The sequence below is a fragment of the Vicugna pacos genome, chromosome 11, assembly GCF_048564905.1.
Source record: "Vicugna pacos chromosome 11, VicPac4, whole genome shotgun sequence".
Taxonomy (NCBI): domain Eukaryota; kingdom Metazoa; phylum Chordata; class Mammalia; order Artiodactyla; family Camelidae; genus Vicugna; species Vicugna pacos.
Window position 1 is genome coordinate 84208790 of NC_132997.1, and position 20090 is coordinate 84228879.

Genomic DNA, 20090 nt, shown 5'->3' on the forward strand with positions numbered 1-20090 from the left:
TGGAGATTTTAAAAACACTTTATTTAACAAAAGTTAAACATACAAAAACTGAAATTAACACACATTCTAAAAATTACCATCTTCCATTAATAGGAAGACCCTTTTCTATGCATATATTTGGCTTAAACTCAACTCTGGATAATTGTGATGTTCACTTACACCAGCAAATGCTGACAACTTGATCTAGTTAACAAAAATTACAAACTCAGCTACATAAACATAATATACAGGGAAATTATGGTCAGATTAATGCACAAGAAATACAGTAAAATTATAATGATGAAACATTCAGTACTCTTGTTCATTAATTTAGGCTTGGTTTTTTTTTTTTTTTACAAAAATAGTATCTACACTGTATACAGGGCTATACATCAGCTTTTTGTTTTCTCATATAAACATTTCACTACCATTAAGTGAAAATCAATGCAGGAAAAAAAGCAAACATACAAAAAAAAAAAAAAAAAAAAACCAAACAAACCCAAAAAACATTAGAAAAAGTAGCTGGTCCTAAACATGGTTTCTTACATAAACTAAAATTCAATGAAAAGAATGAAGAGCTGGATCAACTTTAGAAATGGCCTAACAGGCTTAGGAAACAAGTTATTGAAGGAAAAACCTCAAAACAAATTTGTCACTTACAAATTAACCTATTTTTAGGCTTAACCGGGCAACAGTTAAATTTAAGTTGGAAAAAAAAAAAAAAAAAAGAAGAGACGATGTATCAGATTGGTGTTTTGCCTTGATGTTCCAGTGAATTGCTAGAATATGTGGTTAAGTTCAGAGCATCTGAAAATTCCCAGTTAGGACTTTACAAAAAGTATATACCATCCATTAAGTGGGGGCCTGATATTAGGAAGATCAATAATTCATCTAAGTGCTGTATTTATGCAGCATCTATCTAGAAAAGGTTGTTTTATCCAACAAACTTTGAGGAAACTGTGGTAGTAGTAATGAAAAGTTTAAATGAATAGCAGTTATCAAATGCAATTTCTTCAAGTTTCATTCTACTGAAGTCAAACAATGACGACAATGGTATCTTCCTTACTCATCTAACAAATAATTTACCTTTAGAAAAATATAAGGATAAAAAGGTAAATGTAAAGCCCTGCAGAGATGGAATCCAACAGTTTTTCTGATTATTGAGGCATCAAATGCCTAACATTGTATTTAGAGGTATCTTGATACTGTGTCATAGGTTTATCAGCAATTCCACAAGTTCCTACTCCAACTTTGCCAGTTACACTCTCGGGTGAAGCAAAAATACTCCTCTTTACCTAGGGGAAATGAAACAGAAACCGTTCTTGATTAGTTTTGGGGGAAAAAGAAATTAAAATTCTGTAATATACTTAAAAGGAAAAGTACATAAAAGGGAGCTTGAGTGCTCATAAAATCTACTAGTGATACTTAGCATAAGGCATGTTAACAAAGCAGGTACGGTTCAACACTCCAAGTGGTATGTAAAGTAGCAAATGCTTTTTCAAATTTTAGTTTATAAAAGGAAAGAACCTAGATCTTTTGTAATTCCTGATATAAACTCATTCATAGTGTTTACACTGCAGAGACAATGGCTAAAGGAGATATTTTTCAATAAGCCAAAATGAAGATTTAAGAAGATTCTTATTTAAGATCCACATTTTTAAAAATCTATGAATCTCCTTTTTCATTCTAAAGTTATTTAATGACAGTGCACTTTACAAATTTACAAAGTATGATGAAAGGACTTACTAACCTGGCCTTTTTTGTTTTTAGAATAGGCTCTGTTGTTGAACTGTTGCCATTTCACCTTCTGGTCCTCTCTCTCCTGCTCAAGTTCTTTTATTCTCTGTGCTTTTTTCAAAGCTTTCTTCTTTTTATATTCACGCTGCTGGGCGATCATTTCTTTTCTGCGTGGATAGAATAGCTAAATGTCAACTCCTAAAATTTAAAAGATGACTTCCTTGGAGATATTCAGTAATGCAACTATCTCCCCCCAAAACCCCTGTACCTAATACACTTGCATACTCTTCACCTCGTGAATAAAAGCACTAACATCAATGCCAATCACTCAGGACTACTAAGAAATAAATGTCATTTGAAATATACAGCATCCTTGGAAGATTCTGAACACAAATATAGCAATCTATTACCCATTTAAATCAAATATTTCAACTATGACTTTTTATTTGCCATTTACCATAGCTTTTGCCAGCTGTGTTTTAGGAATATGATGAGTTTTAACATTAAAAGCTGTCTAAATCTTTATCAATTTCTAAATAGACAGTTAGCAAGTATGATATGCTACATTTAGAGAAAAGTGTATGAAGATTTCAATGCAGATAAAACTATTCCATCTAGATTGGAAGTGTACCACAGCACAACAGGAAATTATGGCTAACTCTTAAAAAAGAAAAAAACAGGTTTTTCAAAAAACACTCTCAATAGGATCAGAGCCTGAAGTTCTCTCAGTAATTTCTGCTCAGTTAACACTGACTTTTCACCAAAAGAAAGATGAAGAAAGAGGACTTTAAAAGAGGCAATACGATCTAGATTCCTCTGTATCATATAATCACTACTATTAAGTTAAATGTGGTTTTTACACAAATGCTGAAGGCTATGAAATGTTACATTGTTCTACAAGCTGATTTTCTTATTGGGATGCTTAAGTCGAATGTCATTTTAATAGATAATGTAATTTTCCCAAATTCAAATATATTTATGTAGCAACTTAAGTTGTGAAAACTCTTTACAAATCCAAAAGATAGCAAATTGTGGCAAATATGCAGAAATTAACTAAAAATTGTTAACTATCTCTTAAATGCCTGTCAAACTGTACACATCTTCATCCTTCCTGCTACTCCCCAGGTTTAGGCCACCATCATCTTACACCTGAATCCAGAGTAGTAGCTGCTTCTCTCTGCTGCCACTAATTATCTGAAAGCTCAAATCTGGTCATATCAAATCCTCTCTACTTGAACGCACGAGCAGCTTTCAAGTTCCTTATGATTTGGCCTCTACCTCTCTATCCTCCTGTCAAACCACCCACCATCAAGTCCCAAGTTTTTACCACAGGAATTTCTTTCTGTTACCTCTATGTTCTCATTTTGTTTTCATTTTAAAATGTAAACAATTACTGAGTGAGTTCTTACCATGTCAAGAACAGTGCTACACACTTTTACTAATGCTGTCACTTAATGTCCACAACCTCATAATGTAAGTACCATCGTCCCTGTCTTACAAATGAGGAGACAGAAGTTAACTAGCTTGCCCAAGGTCATACCTTCTAGTTCATTAACTGGCTAGCCCCTGTTCTTTTCAAACCCGTTTACATGTTATTTCCTCAAAGAAATTTGCCGTGATGACTAAAATGCAGTTTAGGTACATTTTCTTTGTTCCCTAAAGGTACCCTTTACACTCCCTCCATAACTTCAATATTTTATTATTAAACTTCTTAATTATGTGTTTTTCCCTTTAGACTGTAAACTCAGTCAGAAAAAGGCCTAAGCTGGTCTTCCTCACTGTGCAGGAACCCAGCAACTGCTTTAGTGAGAGACACATAGTATCCTCTTAATAAGTATTTATTAAATGCGTAAATGAGAACCAAAATGTCTTCACTCTATCTAGGCATACATATACAATGTTGACCATATACTGCTAGTCTCCAAAATAATGGTAAATAGTGTAACTTTCTTACTCTAATCTAATCTGCACAGATTCTGCAGACTACTTCACATACTCAAATAGGGAAGATTACCCTTAAAATGCTAAAGTCAAAATCACTTACTTTGACATGGGTTTGTTGCCACTGTCCTCCTTTGCCTTCCTTCCTTCTTCTACAGGCTTGAGGTTCAACAGTGGGGTCACTTCAGCATTGCCATAGCCAGCAAAGGTGATTGCAGCGGTGCCGTTTTCTTCATCTATCTCCTCAATCTCCGCTTCATAACACCTGTAAAGATATCATGGCTGTAAGCAGGTGAGTAAAGGTCTAGTACTCAGCCTACAAGACTTATACTGCAGTTTTTCAACTATTAATGTGCCTAAAATGAACTTCTATAATCAACTGTTCCTTTGGCAAAGATAATACAGAAGAGTGGCTGAACTTAGTCATCTGCTATCAAAAAAGGAAATCGTAATCAAATATTGCCAGGGAAGTCTCTTACACATCTACTAAATGTGTTTCAGTCAATCTCTTTGAGAAAAGATATTTCTTACAGTGTATGTGCTTCACAGAAGTCTAAGACAGCCAACCAATCAATTTTTAATTTAAGGAAAAAAGAATTTAATTATTTTTTTAAAAATACCCATTCATTTCCCTCTACTTTTATGTTTATTTCCTCTAGGATCCAAGCCATGCTTCTGCCCTAAAACTTAATCTAAAGCTAAAAACTAAAAACTCAACTGTATTAATGATAACAACCCAAGAATAAAATTGGCTCTGTAAGTCAGACTGGCTATATAGAAAGATTAAAATAGAGTAGTTCAAGCTGAATAAAAACATCTTACCATTGTATTTTATTATTTCATGTTATAGTTAGAGTGTTTTTCTACACTTACTGTCCATCTTCACTCCAGATTGCCATACACTTGTCTCCTACTTTCCATGAATGAGTGGGCTGAGCAGAAGCAAAACTGTCTGAACTTGCAAGAGTTTCAGAAGGTTGAGTTGACAGAAGGTCTTTGGTTAGTTCTATAACTTCCTAAAAAGGAAAAAAAAAAAAACCATTAATATTATTTATATAGTTCACAATGCTCCCTATTTTCAACAAGCAAGTTCTTTCAGTTTTTAATAACAGCTCTTACACCATATAGCACTCATTAAGTACTTTATACATACCTACTTACAGCACATAACAATACTATGATGTGGATACTGTGATTATCCCCATGTAGAAATTGAGAAACAATATTTTATACAATGGTGCTGATATTTAAATCCAGATAGTTGCCTTTCAACTTAATTAACCTCAAATACCAATAACAGAAATAAGATAGACCTGAGTTTACAGTACATTATTTTTAAGCACCTATTTTAGCTGAATAGATCTCTCTAAAGTAGAGAAATAGTCAATTGTAAGGCACTGAACTAGATTCAAAATCACTTTTAGCTCATACCATTGTCATGTGTATTTCATGCAACTGTACTTTTTACAGGGCATTACGTGGCAGCAGTGTTAACTGCCTAGCCAATACGTCCCGTCCCCCTCAAAAGAAAAAACCCAAAAACATAAAGCAGCCTTATTAGTAATAAAAATGTTCCTGTTTATATATATTTCTACTAAAATACTGTAGGCATATATTAAAAAAATAGTCTCAAAATTTACTCCATCTGGGTAAGCAAATTACTAAGTCAGATTTAAAATATCCCAATACCTTAACGTTAAGCACATTAGCACAGCTTCATTTAAAATAAAAAAATAAAATAAATGTATCATACACAGGCAGGCAATACCTTTCTGTGTGGCTTACACTTATTTTACTAACATTTTACACTTATTTTCTAATTCAGGCTTACACTTAGATTCAAAGGGTTGGTTAAAAAACTTAAGAAGTAGAACAGATTGTTAGATTCTGTTACCAATATGCTGTATTTTTACTCTGGTGAAGACCCGTATTATGCATGTTATCTCATTATTTTAAGAACTTGCATACCTGTTCCTCCATTGTCGCATATAAAATACCTTAAACATCACATTGTGTGCTTTGAGAGAAAATTTAGCTAAGTTATACTCTGTACTGAGTTTCTTCTGGCTCAGAAGTTAAATACTACTTCTTTTAACATTTTAAAGATTTGTTTTTGTTAAATGGCAAGAAACTTAAATGTTACTTCTCCCCGAAAGATTCTAAATCTTCGTGGCTATTTCTGAAAAACTAATATTTCAGTCTCAAAAAAAAAAAAAAAAAGACTATTAAAGCCCTTGGAGAAAGATCAATTTTATGAATAAAAACAAACTTATGAATGAAAAAACTAGAAAAATCAGATTTAAGTTAAAAATTCAGTACATTACTATCTTTAATGAAATCTTATTAGGTACCATATAGCCATCAAATAACTTTTAGACAACCCTTTGCAAATAAAGCAAAGAACTTCCAAATAAACAGATCATGTGCTACACAAAGTAGTAAATTATTAAAAACCAGATCTTTAATTAACCACTTTTAGGGCCAGGAATGTAATCCAGTAAGTCTGACTCAAGAGCCCATAAAATCCCTATCATTAAATAATTTCAGTTAACCAGGGATCATTTAACTACTAAAGCACAAACATGAAGTCTGCATTTGGAGGTCTCAGGTTTAGAACTCTACTTCTCTTAGTATAGAACATATTCCCACTACATTTTCATAAGGAAATACATTTTCACCAAAGAAAAGGGTCCTGAAAAGCTGTGCATGTTATAACTTCCAGAGCCCTGCAAGGAAATGACACTGGAAAAAATCCAGAGCATTTATCCCTAATTGTCTTTTCACTTTGCCATGTTTTGCATACCCCTCCCAATAACTATGAAGACCCTTCTAAATGTTTTTTCCTTTACATGTGCATATGTATTAGAGACACTATTTCATGTATGAGGGAGTTCTTAAAGGTACATACCATTAATTACTTTTCCTCCCCCAAGTCTGAGTTCTGAAACTGCTCCTTCATTGACAGATGGGCAGCAGTTACAGTAATCGGCAATTCCAGGAAGCATCAGATGTTGTGATCTACATATCAGCAGGTCAAAGGGGGTGCACTCAAGCACTCTGCTTACTGAAGGAAGGTGTTTCGGGGATGCAGAGAGCCACTGTAATATATGAGACAAGTGACTTGACCCCTGCCTCCTTTAGAATCGGTTTATTTAGCAAAACAGCCTAATAAATTGACTATTTTTGTGACCACCATAGACTGCCTAGGGAACTAGTCAATTTTACTAAACCCACTTCTTTTTAAGCGAAGAAATAAATGCAATTAGGACTTAAGTAGATTACTTTGCTGCCTGCTGAGTAACCTTACAATACAGTACATAAAGAGATAAAAATGAAAGCCACTGAAAAAAATGCAGAAAGAGCATTTTGCCATAAATGAAAGGGCAAACAAATTCTTAACCAGAGTAAGGATACTCCATGAAAGGAACACAAAAAAATAAAGGAGGGCAAAAATCAGTCATCAGTCTAAACAGATTTTTCAGAAACATAAAAGGTCAAATTAAATATCAATTGCACAATGCATATTCCAGAAAGAAAAGAAAAAGGAATTTTAAAAAATTCTATGACAAAATGGAAGCTGTAACTGTAGCCAAGGAAGATAACAATTACTAGATGGAAGCAGTTAAACAATCTTTCAGAATTTTATCTAATCCTAAATGATGCCTTCCATCTTTAAGTGGTTTTCAGTTCAAAATAGACCTATACTTAGTAACCAAAATGATTTTTTTTCCATAATAGAAGAGGAAAAGAATCCATAGTCAAGACTGGTCAGCAAAAACATTGTGTATTATTGCTATCTGAAAGTGTTAAAACAAACTTCTAAATCTGTGCCATCCAATATGGTAGCCACATACGGCTATTTAATTAAATAAAGTTAAAAATTCAATTCTTCAGCCACCCTAGTTATATTTCAAATATTCAATAGCCACATGTGGCTAGTGGCTTTAATACTGCACAGTGGATACAGAACATTTCTATCACCACAGAAAGTTCTACTGCACAATGCTTTTCTAAATGGTCACAGAAAAGAGGATATTTTACAGATAAATGACCCCCAGGTCATTATTAACTGAATGCTAAGTAAGTCATTTACATGGTAACTACAATGCTCTCTCTCCCTATAGTACTTCCACTATAGATCATGTCCTAATAGGACAGTTCTGCCCAGACTCTAATAATTTATTCTAGAAACACCAGAAAGACCTCATAACGCCTTCGGTCTTTACTCCCAACTCCCCTCTCCACCAGTTCCACATATGCCCCTCCTCCTACTGCCCAGGAAGCAATATATACAACATAGGCACATGATGTATTTCCTTCAAAGAAAAAAAGAACTGCTTTTAAGTTGGTTAAAAAAGAAAAAGATGGGGTATGCCAGGACCTCTCCTTCAGGCAAGGAGAAAGTTGGCCCGAGAGTGGGAAAAACTGCTCCCAAAGCATCTTTTTCTTATTGACTGGCAACCTGAAATCCACTAGCCTGACTTCGGCATATTGGAGAGACCCTGGTTTTTGTTTTTAAAAATAACATACTATTGCAACTTCATGCAAGTTAATCCTAAATCCAGAATTTGAACCTGAAAATACTCAACTCATCTTAATTACGCCCAGATAAGCTCTTTTAGAATCCTGAATCTGGAACCCATTTCAAGTAACTCTCATTTGTTTGCAGCTCTAATATCCCTAAAATACTAATAATTTTAATGCGCAGAGGATGATAAAGGGAGGAATTACTTAGACAGAATGAAGATGACTCAAGTTTTGTCTTGAAATAATGAAGACAGATCATCTAATCAAAACACCTTTTATAAAACTTTCCAAAAAGTCATACTCAGAATTTTAAGTTCACAAATTTGTTAAGATGAAAAGTCATACATATTTACAAACATTACATATGGTGTTTTTATTAATCAACCTAGTGTTCTAAGAAACAATAGATATTTATTATAATGGCTTTGTCTTGAAATCCCAGTCCAAGTTTTGAAAAGCAGGTTTCGTACTTACTGAACTCTCCCATGACAAATAGAATAAATTTACATCTCTTTTTCACATAGATTCAGTTTAATTTCAAGTTGTCAAAAAGTGTCAACAACAACATGTAAAACCTAGCCGTAAGTTCAAATATTAGGTAACATTTATGCAGAAAAATAGCATCTCTTCAGAAATTTTTATGTGTTTTCAATACAAGGCACTAGAGTTACCTTTGTTACAAACTCAAACACAGGCTTACTCACATATGCTCTTTCTCCCTCCTATTTTCAAATAATCTATGGAATTAATTATGGGTTTTATTTTTCTCCTTTAATTTTAGCTACCCTTTGAACTAAATTTCCTATTCCAGGTCTTTTAAAAATAAAAGTGGTTTCCATTGTAAAGTTATATGTACCCCTTTCTCTATAAAGTTTGACACTGAATTCTAAAATTAACTTATACTAAAAAATTACATGAGCATACAAGATTGATGTAACAAAGAACAATACTTCAACAATTTTGATGTACACAAACTGAGGAAGCAACCCTACTCCTAGAAACCATGTCTGCTTGTGTGTGTACACACATGTCCCCACAAGGGGTGCAGGGAGGAGAAACACTCTCTTCAAAGGGTGTTCCGGGTACCTATAGATTCTAAGCAGTAAGTCATTCCTAAAACACAGAAATACTCCTTTCAAGCAATGTAACTGTACATTTTACTTACTTGTAAATCTTTCTTTAATTTTAACAAATCTTCATTTTCTCCATTTCCAGACAACGCAGCTTCAACTTGTTGGAGTTGAGCTTTGTAGCTTGCCAGCTGCTTTGCTAGATCCTCTGACATCTGGGAAAAATAAAAAGGGGAAGACCATGAAAATGGAACCAAAAAAAAAAAAATTTCTCCTGTCTGCATGAATTAATTAATCCTTACCAAGTCCATTCCCAACTCATCATTATTTATAGCAGCTTAATTTATTTCTATTATCTTTACTTTCAGTTCAAAGCTGTGAGCCAAACCACAAACTTCAAGGCAAAGATTCTAAAGACATGTCAGACAAATTCAATACAGAAACAGAAAACAAGAGATAAGAGGGAAAAGGAAAATTTCTAATTTTCTTTACACTCCTGTAGCAGGGAAAGTACTGTATTACGCTCAATTAACAGGTTGTTATATCGTCATCAAAAACAAAAACAAAACCCCTAAACTGTTACAGGAGTTGAGACTTCCGAAAAAAATGTTAAACACTTAAAAATACTTCCAAAACCACATATAAGTGGCTCTGGAATTAACTACACAAACAACTCTCTCCACGTGAGATATTCAATTAGTAAGCGCGTGTTTAGAAACTCTTCTCCAGAACAAAAATGTTTAAACATTGTCAATTCATTTTCTTCCACAAAAGAAACAGCACAGATAACTCTCGCATTTAGGCGTTTTAAGGAACATGCCTTTCACCAAATCCGGCTTGTCCTTCTCCTGAAAATAAGATACGACAGAATCCTTTCTCGCTTTAGTAACAAACAGACGGGGTTTCCGGGGACAATTCCCGTCCAACGCCAGCCTGGAGTCTGGAAAGGCTCCAATGGGGTTAGAACAAGCCAGGCTGCTCTCCCCCAGCCACCCACACCTCAAAGCCCGCCACAACTTGCTCCATTACTTCACACCTCGAAATTCAGTCAGCTTCCAAGAAAACCGAAAGCACGAACGGAGCGGAGGCCAGCCGAGCCGGAGCCCCACAGCCGCAGACAGGCTCTTGCACCGAAGGGCCGAGGGCGTCCTTAAGACGCCTCCCGCGCGTCCCAACCCCACCCGTCGGGTCCCCGGGGTTAGCCGTGTTCGCCGCCACAGTACGGAGGCCCCAACCCCGTCCGAGGCCACTAAGGGTTCAACTCTGGGTGGGAGAGGAGGCCAGCGTTCCTAACACTCTGGCCGGCGCCCGGGCCTCTCAGCGCGGCCGGCTCCACGGCCTCAGGCCTTCGCTTCAACTCAGGAGAGGCCGAGGCCCGGCGAGGCCTTGCTCTCTCCCTCATTGGGTTTATTACCTTGCGTGGGGTTGGGGGCAGGGCGGCGGGAAGGGGTTCGGGCAAACGAGCCCAGTGGTGGCGGCGGCGACAGCAACAACAACAGCAGAAAAAATCTCCGCGGCGACAACAAGGCGACTCGGTCTGAAAAGGAAGAACTCGGTCAGTGGTGAGGGGGAGGGGAGGAAAACCGGGCACTGGAAAAGACAGGGGCGTGAAGCATCGCGAGAGGTTAAAAATCCTCGCGAGACGTCGCTCGACTCACGTGATTCATGGAGCCCTCTAGGCCGCCGGCTCTTACCCACGTTAGGGACGTGAAGTGGGCGGGGTTTAGTAAGAAGGAAATGGCGTCTCTGGGATGCGACAGGCGCCGGACGTAGGTTCGTTTTATCTCAGTTCCGGCTCGGAGTGGGAAGTGGTTGGATTATTTTTCCAAGGGTGGGACCTGTCGGGCCCTCCCCAGGGTGCTAAGAGGTGGGAGGAATGGGGTTCAATGCAGCATTCATAATAGAGGTGGTTTCTCAAAGTGTGGTATCAGCAACATCAGCATTGCCTTGTTTGTTTTTTTACAATAGTTTGTAAATTTTTTTAACAAAAATAATGTATTACAAGTGCGGGTTCTCAACACCCACCTGAGGCCTCTGAAGCAGAAACTGGCAATGGGCTTAGTAACCTGGTTCAACAAGCCTCCCAGGTGTTACCGATGTCCGCTCACCACCGCTCTATATTAATAATGCCTTAGTGGCAGCAAAAAGCTTGTTGTGGCAGAACCTAACAGAGGAGATTGATATATTTAAAACTTATTTTGTTAGAACTTACATGATTTTAATTAAGTTAATTATATGGATTAATATCGCCTGAAAGAGAACAATCTCCAAGTTATAATCTTGAATAATAAGCAGAATGATGTGAATATTTCTGCTTAAAAAGAAATGCACATTGTGCAAACTTGTGATAATATACCATTTCTGGACAGATATACAAATCTATCTAGAGATTTGGAGTGGAAGCCAAATGTTTATCATTGATTACGCTTTTTACTGTTTATCATTTTTTTAAAAATAAGCATATAATTTTTTCCAATTTAAAAAACTATTAAAAAAAAAAAAAGTAAGGGCCAAGACACAAAGAGGCTGTATGACTGCCAGGAAGGAACCTTACCTTGGGGATTGGGGTCTGTTGCTGGACCCTTAATAAAGCCCTCTTCTAAAATGGGCTAACTCTCCTGGACTGTTAGAACATCTTGCTTTAGTGTCTTCTTGCCTTTTTGGTTTTTTGAACTTAACCTTTTGTTCTATCCATACACACACGCACATAGACACACATCCCCCATGATGAGTCAGGTAACCTATAGAGATGGAAACTAAACAAGTTGTGATGATTGGGGTGGCAGTCAAGTTGCAGGAACTGCAGAGGGCAGCAGTGTGTAGCTAGAATTAAGAGGGAAGACAAACCAAAAGTGATATACTTTTCCTTATACAGTAGAAATCTGTTTAAAATATAATTTTTGACAGCTGCTCTTATCTAATTGTGTATTTTAAGGACTAATGCTAGGAGGATCTTACTTGAATGTAAAGTAAACTCTACAGTTGTGTAAAAATTTCTGAAGAAGTCTTCATGAACCCCCTAAACCAGAAAATAAGAAACTATTTAGTTTTAACTATTTTAAACTATTTTAGTTTTCCAATATAGATTTCTTGATAGATTTTGTTTTCAGGGTTGCTTTTAATCTTTCTCTCTGTGCAACATAGATTATACTTGGAAAGAAAACCTATGTTGAATATTATTAGTTATCACAAAGGGATAATAGTACCAGGCACCATTCTAAGCACTTTACATATATTAATTTATTTTTCACTATGATTCTATGTGCTTTTAAAGACAAAACTGGAGCAAGTATAAACTTTGACTAACAGTGTTACTTCAAATAGGTGTTCCAACTTACCGCCTTCTTTGAAGTCAAAATCTACTTTCAATGTCTGATTTCCCTTAAAACATTCTCATTCAAATTTAATCATGTTTATTCTTCCAAAAGAACAGTATCTAAAACCTCTTAATTCTTTAAATCTGGTATTTATTTTATTGAAACGCAGTATGCAAAATTTAAAGAATCCAAATTGTCATATACACAACTATTTCCTTTCACTACTAAATAAAATTAAAGTATACTGCTGCCTTTGGAAATGTGCCAACACGCTGCAGAACACAAAAGTATGTAATAAAGTAATACACATTGGTAAATGGGAGATTGTGTCCTTTAGCTTAGCTTTTATCGTATCCCTTCTTGACTAAAAGTAGGCCCAGATTTGCGCACATTAGTTGCTATCTCTACAAATGCCTAACGTGAGGAATTAGAGATGTCTCCAGAGTCATAATAACTGTCCATGCCCTTTGCCCTTTTTAGTCATAATAGGGTGTTTTGAATGTTTGTGTGGATATTTGCTGCAGGACAAGCTACTGGCTTTTTCCTACCTATTGAGTGTTTTAGGGTTCAGTGCACTGAAAATATATCCTAGTGTGACTCTTAGGTGGCATCATCCATTTAAGTTTGACGGAAAAACAACTTAAGTGGATGCGGACCAATGCAGGTGCCCATCAGTCATAGCAACCCTTATTTGTTCACTGAAATTTGCATTGCTTTGCTAGTCTTAGGATGTGCATTTTCAGCTATTCTGTGGTTCATGTGTACCACTAAAAAAGAGAAAACAAAGATTCCTTTAGTTTGAAAAAGATGATAATCGAAGGCTTTACAAGGATCCAAAATGGCAGGGTCATTGAAAGTTCTTTAGAGCTACAAAAGAAAATTTGAAAACACTTTGGGAAATTTGAATATGGACAGGATATTAGATATTGAATTATGGTTAATTTCATTAGGTATGAAATTTACTTCAGTTACTTAGGAGAATGTTCTATTCAGATATTTAGGGGTGAAGTGCCATTATATCTATAACTTACCTTCAAATGGTTCTGTCAAAAATTACATAAAATGTTGCCAAATTCATTATGTGTGTATACATATAGACACATATACATATATGTACTCATAAGGAGAGAGAATTAAAATGTAGCAAAATATTAACAGTCATTGTGAAGGATATATGTGTTTGTTCATTGTACAAGTCTTTCAACTTTTTTGTATATTTCAAATTTTTCAAAAGAAAAGATGGAGTAAAGTGTTCATAGACTAGCTACAATAGTTTTGGCAGGTGTTGGTTGTGTTGTTGGGGGGAAGAGTAGGGGAAAACAGGAGATAATTCAGGAGAACTCTAGGAGCTAGCAATAGCTTAAGGTCAGAAATAATGTAAGAGATTACAAACGCATATGTGATTGTCAGAAACAAAAGGCCGCAAAAAACCAGATGGGTCAAGGCTTAGCAGGAAGATGTGGGCGAGGAGGCTGAATCATTCACAGGAGCTCTTTGAAGGCCAAGAAAGAAGGCCTGAGAAAGAATACTTTGACTTCCCCACATGCAGGAGAGTCCAGTGTGCCTTGCCCTCTGATGTGGTAACAGGAGCTTTTTTTATTTTTTGGTTCGATTTGGCTTTCTCATGTAAGTCTCCAGCAGTAGTCTTAAGATAGTGTTTTTAATTCAGAGTTAATTGTATTCATCTGCATTACAGACCCTGAAAGAGTACCCTCCTTATCAGGGTGTTTCCCACCCCCATATTCATGTTGCCTATTTATTTATGTATCTTAGAAAAAACTTATCACAGGAAAAGCCTGGTACATTCCACATCACTTTTATTGCACAGTGGATAATAAAACAATTTTTTAAAAAGGATCGTTGTACCAAACAACCACACAGTAGGGGGATATACATTCCCAGATGTAAAGAGGAAAAAGGAGACAGTTAACATGACTTTCTCCAGAGGCCAGAATGAGCCGAGTTTTGCCACATTAAGACTAGTGGTCCACTCTCGTGCAACCATCATCGCCATCTGTATCCTGAACTTTTTCATCATCCCACACTGAAGCTGTGCTCACTAGACAATAACTCCCCATTCTTTCCTCCTCCTAGTCCCTGGTAACCTCTATTGTACTTTTTTCTTCTATAGATTTGACTAGTCAAGATACTTCATATAAATAGAATCATACAATATTTGTGGGTTTGTGTCTCATTTATTTAACTTGGAATGGTGTTTTCAGGGATCATCTATGTTGGAGCATGAATCAGAATTTCATCTGTTTTAGGCTGGGTGATGTTCTATTGAATGTGTATACCACATTTTGTTTATCTGTTTATCCACTGGTGGACAGTTGGGTTGTTTCCACTGCTTGGCTGCTGTGAATAGTGCTGCTGTAACCATCAGTATAAAAATATTTGTTTGAAACCCTGAAAAAAAAGACTAGTGGTCCAATACAGATGGCATGATAAGATGCTTAACCACTAATTATTAAATTATTAGAGAAATGCAAATCAAAACTACAATGAGGTATCACCTCACACCAGTCAGAATGACCATCATTAAAAAGTCTACAAATAATAAATGCTGGAGGGGGTGTGGAGAAAAAGGAACCCTCTTACACTGTTGGCAGGAATGTAAATTGGTGCAGTCACTATGGAAAACAGTATGGAGTTTCCTTAAAAAAAAAAAAACCAAAAACTAAAATTAGAGTTACCATATGATCCAACAATCTCACTTCTGAGCATATATCCAGAGAAAACTGTAATTCAAAAAATACATGCACCCTGATGTTCATAGAAGCACTATTTACAATAGCCAAGACACGGAAGCAACGTATATGTCCATCATCTGATGAATGGATGTGGTATCTACACAATGGAATACTACTTAGCCATAAAAAGAATGAAATACTACCTTTAGCAGCAACATGGATGGATCTAGAGATTATCATACTAAGTGAAGTAAGTCAGAAAGAGACAAATACCATATATCATCTATATGTAGAATCTAACATATGACACAAATGAACTTATTTACAAAACAGAAACAGACTCACAGACATAGAAATCAAACTTACGGTTACCAAAAGGGAAAAGGGTCTGGGAAGGGATAAATTAGGAGTTTGGGATTAGCAGATACAAACTACTATATATAAAATAGGTAAACAGTAAGTTTCTATGGTATAGCACAGGGAACTATATTCAATATCCTGTAATAAACCATAATGAAAAGAAATATGAAAAAGAGTATATATATATATATGTATAACTGAATCACTTTGCTGCACATCAGAAACTAATACAACTACACTTCAATTGAAAAAAAGGCTAGTGGTCCATAGTCTGATGTGATCACATTTAGCCATTTTATTGGTATAGTGTCAGCAGTTGAAAAAAAAAAAAAAGAACTATACGATGGAGATTTTAATGCTCAAAAAACCCATTAGGTGGCAGTGGGGACACAGGCATCTTTTGATGTCTGATTTTTTTTTTTTTTTCCTCCGAGTGATGGAGCCTTAGCGAAGGAACATTGCCAAGCAGCTTTGTGGGGGAGACAGGGAAAAACAAACAGCTAAAAAAAAAAAACCCATGGTTTATAGTATCCAAGTGATAAAGGCCTGCTAGTCATCTGTACTCATGCCTATTCTTGGTTTTAATATACATGTTTTTATTTGTACTTGGCTATGATTCTTTTGCTAAAATAACTTTATATCCAAAGTCCTTTAGATCACTTTTGTGCTGTTTACAACATCTCTTGTGCAGAACATAAGCTAAAACATAAGTAGGCAGTGTGGCTCATTTTGTTCAAGACCCAGTACATTTAATACATACTTTTATAGTGACATCCTCAGCTTTATACTCACCCAACCCCAGAAGATCAGCCAATAGATGTGGGCTGCCTCTGTGAAGGAGGCTAAGAGCAATTCAGCTGAAAACTGTCAGCCACCAACACTCACTCCCTGCCTCTGGGAGAACAGTCCTGAAACAGTCCTGAAGAGGCAATCTGGGGAGCACACCACAGCATCCACAATAGGCAAGTCATCCTTTTCCCATGTCACCCCTATTTTTGGTAACTCTGATGCTGCCTCTCTTGCAGAAGCTACCCATTTTTAAAATTTATTTATTTATTTATTTAACAAATAGAAAGCAAAGCTTCATTATTGTCAATTATGCACAATCAGTATTAGAGTTTGTTCAATACAGAATGAGCCTGATCTTTGCATTCAAAGCAATTTGGTTTAGAATCCTGGTTGTCACCAACAGTGCAAAGTCATGGACAAATTATCTCTCATATTGTACCTTCATTTTTAAAAAATTCTCCAACCCCTTTTTATTTTTGTAACTTCCTAGTTTACAAACGATCTTTTTTTTTCAATTGAAGTACAGTCAATTACAGTGTCAGTTTCTAGTGTACAGCACAACGTCCCAGTCTTGCATATACATATTCATTTTCATATTTTTTCCATTGAAGATTATTACAAGTTATTGAGAAGCTACCCATTTTAGAAACTGTGAAACAATGTCGCCTTCTCATCTTGCTTTCCTTGCATTAAAAGCTAATGGAAAAATTTCTCGGCATTTCCTGCAGATGATATTGTGTTTGCTTCAAATTGATATATATATATGTAATGTATATATTTTTTATGCTGTAGGAGAGCTTGCTTATGCCTAAGCATCTCAGGTAGAAAGTTTAAGCATTTCCATTGTTGAAGATGCTCCAAAAAATTTTGGCACAATTGGTGATTATTTACTCCAGCACATCTAAAGCCAATAGGGCAAATTTTATAAAAAGAAAATCCACTAGGATAAGTTTTTTTTAATGGAATAAATGATATTTGCTGAAAGTAACCTCTTTGCAGGCAGAAAATGCATGATCAGCTATTAATAAATAAGTTTTTAATGTTTATATTTTCCAAGACTTTTTGTCTTCTTTTGTATTCTGTGCTGCTGATGCTCTTATTTTTTTCCCCTAATTTCAGCTAAAGGAATCACTTTTCCCCCTTATAGCAATTTGACTAAATCTACCCCCTAGATGTCTTTTGGATATATTCTCTCTCCTCCACCCCCGTACTGCAGACCAAGCTGTCATCATTTCTCACCCAGTCTGATGCAATAGCCTAAGAATGGGAATCCTGAGACGCATCTTCTACTGCTGGCCGCCAGATTGATCTTTTGGAAACACCAATGTAAGCATGCCCACACCTACCTGTCAAATCCTCTTGTTAGCCCACCATATAAGGCTGTTGGTGAAATGGCCGCAGCCTGCTTCTCGGCCTGAGCCGAGATCGTTTTCTCCATGTATAAACCTACCCTGTTTTTCATGCATTACTGCTTTGCCTCTAGTGACTGCTCTCTAGTTTCCTGCCTGGACAGATATGGAGGAATATCTTTAACGACCCAGTTCTGATGGGGCTTTGGTGACTGCTCACCAGCTTTTGCAGAGCTCCTTGCTTGTTTCCCATTTCTGCTCCCTCAGCATTTTTACATCTAGTGATGAACACCCTGGACTATTGGTGTTTAGAATGGAGCTACTCCAGACATCATATCTAAGGGGTGGTGATTACATCTTGTTCTTCTTTGCATCATCAATATTTGGTAAGGTGTGCCTGGCACTAGTAGAATTCAGCTTCCTTGAGAACATGGAAGAAGCAACTTTTGATAGCTGTGAACGTTATATTTGACTTTGGAGAACAGTCTAAAGATTTCTTGCAATTAGCATTATGAAATTTCACTGACTCATGGGCACATGATATCAGTTACCTCATAAGGTTATTACTATAGTGAGATACAAAGAGTTAATGTTTTGAAGCATTTTCTTGGTGGAGAGAACTTCTGACTGATCCTAATTAATGATGTATCTATTTGAAGGCAGTTAAAAGTGATTTTTTTTACATTTGTGTTTGTTGCTAAGGATATGATAGAAAAAACAGGACTGTAATAGCTTGATTATGAGCCCTTTAATCTATGTATCATTGTTGTTGTTTTTTCAGTGTTACTGATCAGCTGCCTCATCTGATGCTTTTTTCACAGGCAGAGTGAAGCAGAACCACTTAACCTGACCATCAGTGGAAGAACAAAACTCATGTAACTGAAACAAGAAAGTGACTGCAATTTACAGATATATGTGGTCATTTACCTTGTGGGTTATGAAAAGTATTGAACACAGAGCCCATGTTTATATACTCTCATTTTTGCTGTGACCTGCAAAGTGCCCTGGGCTAAGTCACTTCTCTTTTTTCTGTCCCATCTGGAAAAAAAAAAATGAGGATAACACATTTCCTTTATCCTCATAAGACAGACAATTTGATGTGAGTATAATAGCTATACCTACAGTTTGTAAGCCCAGATTAAATGGTCATGGACTTTGGGGGTTGTAATTTATACGTGTCTTACTCAGTTTTTCTTTTGCATTGCTCTCAGGTCTCTAATTTATGATCAAAGGAAGACATGTCAACATGCTTGACTAACAGGTGAAACAGTACAGAGGACCAGGGTTCTGTAGTTCTAGCATGGATTCTGCCTCTTAGCTGTGAGAACTTCAGTAGGGAGACCTAAACTTCAGTAGGCCTTCACGTCCTTATCTGTTTTAACTTGTATCCCTGAGATTCTGTGATTCTTAGTTTATAGGAAGTCAAGAAAGTTGACATATGATCTTCCCTGACTAATTCAGTCCATAGACAATTACTCAGTCCAACCCTCATCTCTCTTTACTCTGAGTTTCTACTGAAGTATGCAAGGCTATACAGTCTAACCAGTATTAGTCCTCTCATGGTAAGCTCTACTAAAGCAGGGTTCCATGTACGAAATCCCATCTCATCCCCTCCCTCCCTTCCCCAACCCTGGCCAACTCCCAGATCTAGGTGTTTGTTGTAGACTCGTAATACTTGCTGGCTAAAGGAGGAAGTTCAGTGACTACAGCTATCTCTTAAGAGTCAACTTCTCCTTTTACTTCTTTTACTTTACAGAGAAAAGAAAGGTCATTTGGCAAGAATTTCCTTTAATAACTTCCCCCTCCAGCACACACACCCAAAATTTATTTGTGTTAATTCATCCTTGAAAAAATTGGGAAAATATGACTATAATAAAGTTTGAATCATGTATACAACCAAAAGCATCCTTATAAAGTTAAAGACAAGCCACAGACCACAGGAAGATATTTGCAAAAGAAGCCATAACCAGAATTTTTAAATCCTGCGTATCATTAAGAAAACAGATAAATAACCCAATGGAAAAGTGAAAAGAATGGGGAGGAGGGGGAGAAGATACAAACAAGCAATTTACAAAGGACCCCTAAATGACCAATAAACATATGAGGAATACTCAAACTTATGAATAATCAGAGATATGTCAACAAAAACTCATCAAATGGGAGAAAATCTAAAAGTCTGGGGGAAAAAAAAACCCAGAAAGTGGTTAACACTCATGCACAATGGATGGGAGTACATGTTGTTTTATCCACACTGGAGAGCAAGTTGGCTTTATCTACTGAGGGGGCACTCACAGCAACAGTTTAAAAATTAGATCTGTAATATTTACA

The 20090-nt window shown here is 36.3% G+C and overlaps 1 protein-coding gene and 1 long non-coding RNA gene across 4 annotated transcripts; one reads left to right on the forward strand and one right to left on the reverse strand.

Moving 5' to 3' along the window:
• Positions 1-10846, reverse strand: SMNDC1 (survival motor neuron domain containing 1). Of its 2 annotated transcripts, none has more exons than XM_006200211.4 (6): positions 10669-10846; positions 9350-9469; positions 4531-4673; positions 3761-3922; positions 1730-1883; positions 1-1274 (listed from the first exon to the last, which is right to left on the reverse strand). In XM_006200211.4, the coding sequence occupies exons 2-6, from the start codon at positions 9467-9469 to the stop codon at positions 1137-1139; spliced, it is 717 nt and encodes a 238-aa protein (XP_006200273.1). In that variant the 5' UTR covers positions 10669-10846; the 3' UTR covers positions 1-1136. The 2 variants fall into 2 exon arrangements, with proteins under 2 accessions (XP_006200273.1, XP_031538495.1); XM_031682635.2 differs by lacking the exon at positions 10669-10846 and adding an exon at positions 6566-6755.
• An 86-nt stretch (positions 10847-10932) lies between these two features.
• On the forward strand, positions 10933-19708 carry LOC107033190 (uncharacterized). 2 transcript variants are annotated; one of them, XR_001458599.3, is made up of 4 exons: positions 10933-11027; positions 17533-17739; positions 18584-18861; positions 18974-19708. It is a non-coding gene; the product is annotated as an uncharacterized lncRNA (long non-coding RNA). The 2 variants fall into 2 exon arrangements; XR_001458598.3 differs by lacking the exon at positions 18974-19708 and having other exon boundaries at positions 10935-11027; positions 18584-18934.
• Positions 19709-20090: the final 382 nt, after the last annotated feature.

Coding starts and splice junctions, on each gene's coding strand:
- SMNDC1 (XM_006200211.4), bottom strand. CDS start 9,469: ATGTCAGAGGATCTAGCAAAGCAGCTGGCAAGCTACAAAGCTCAACTC. Junction 4,674..9,349: donor AATTAAAGAAAGATTTACAA/GTAAGTAAAATG, acceptor TTTCCTTTTTAG/GAAGTTATAGAACTAACCAA. Junction 1,884..3,760: donor GGCAACAAACCCATGTCAAA/GTAAGTGATTTT, acceptor CTATCCACGCAG/AAAAGAAATGATCGCCCAGC.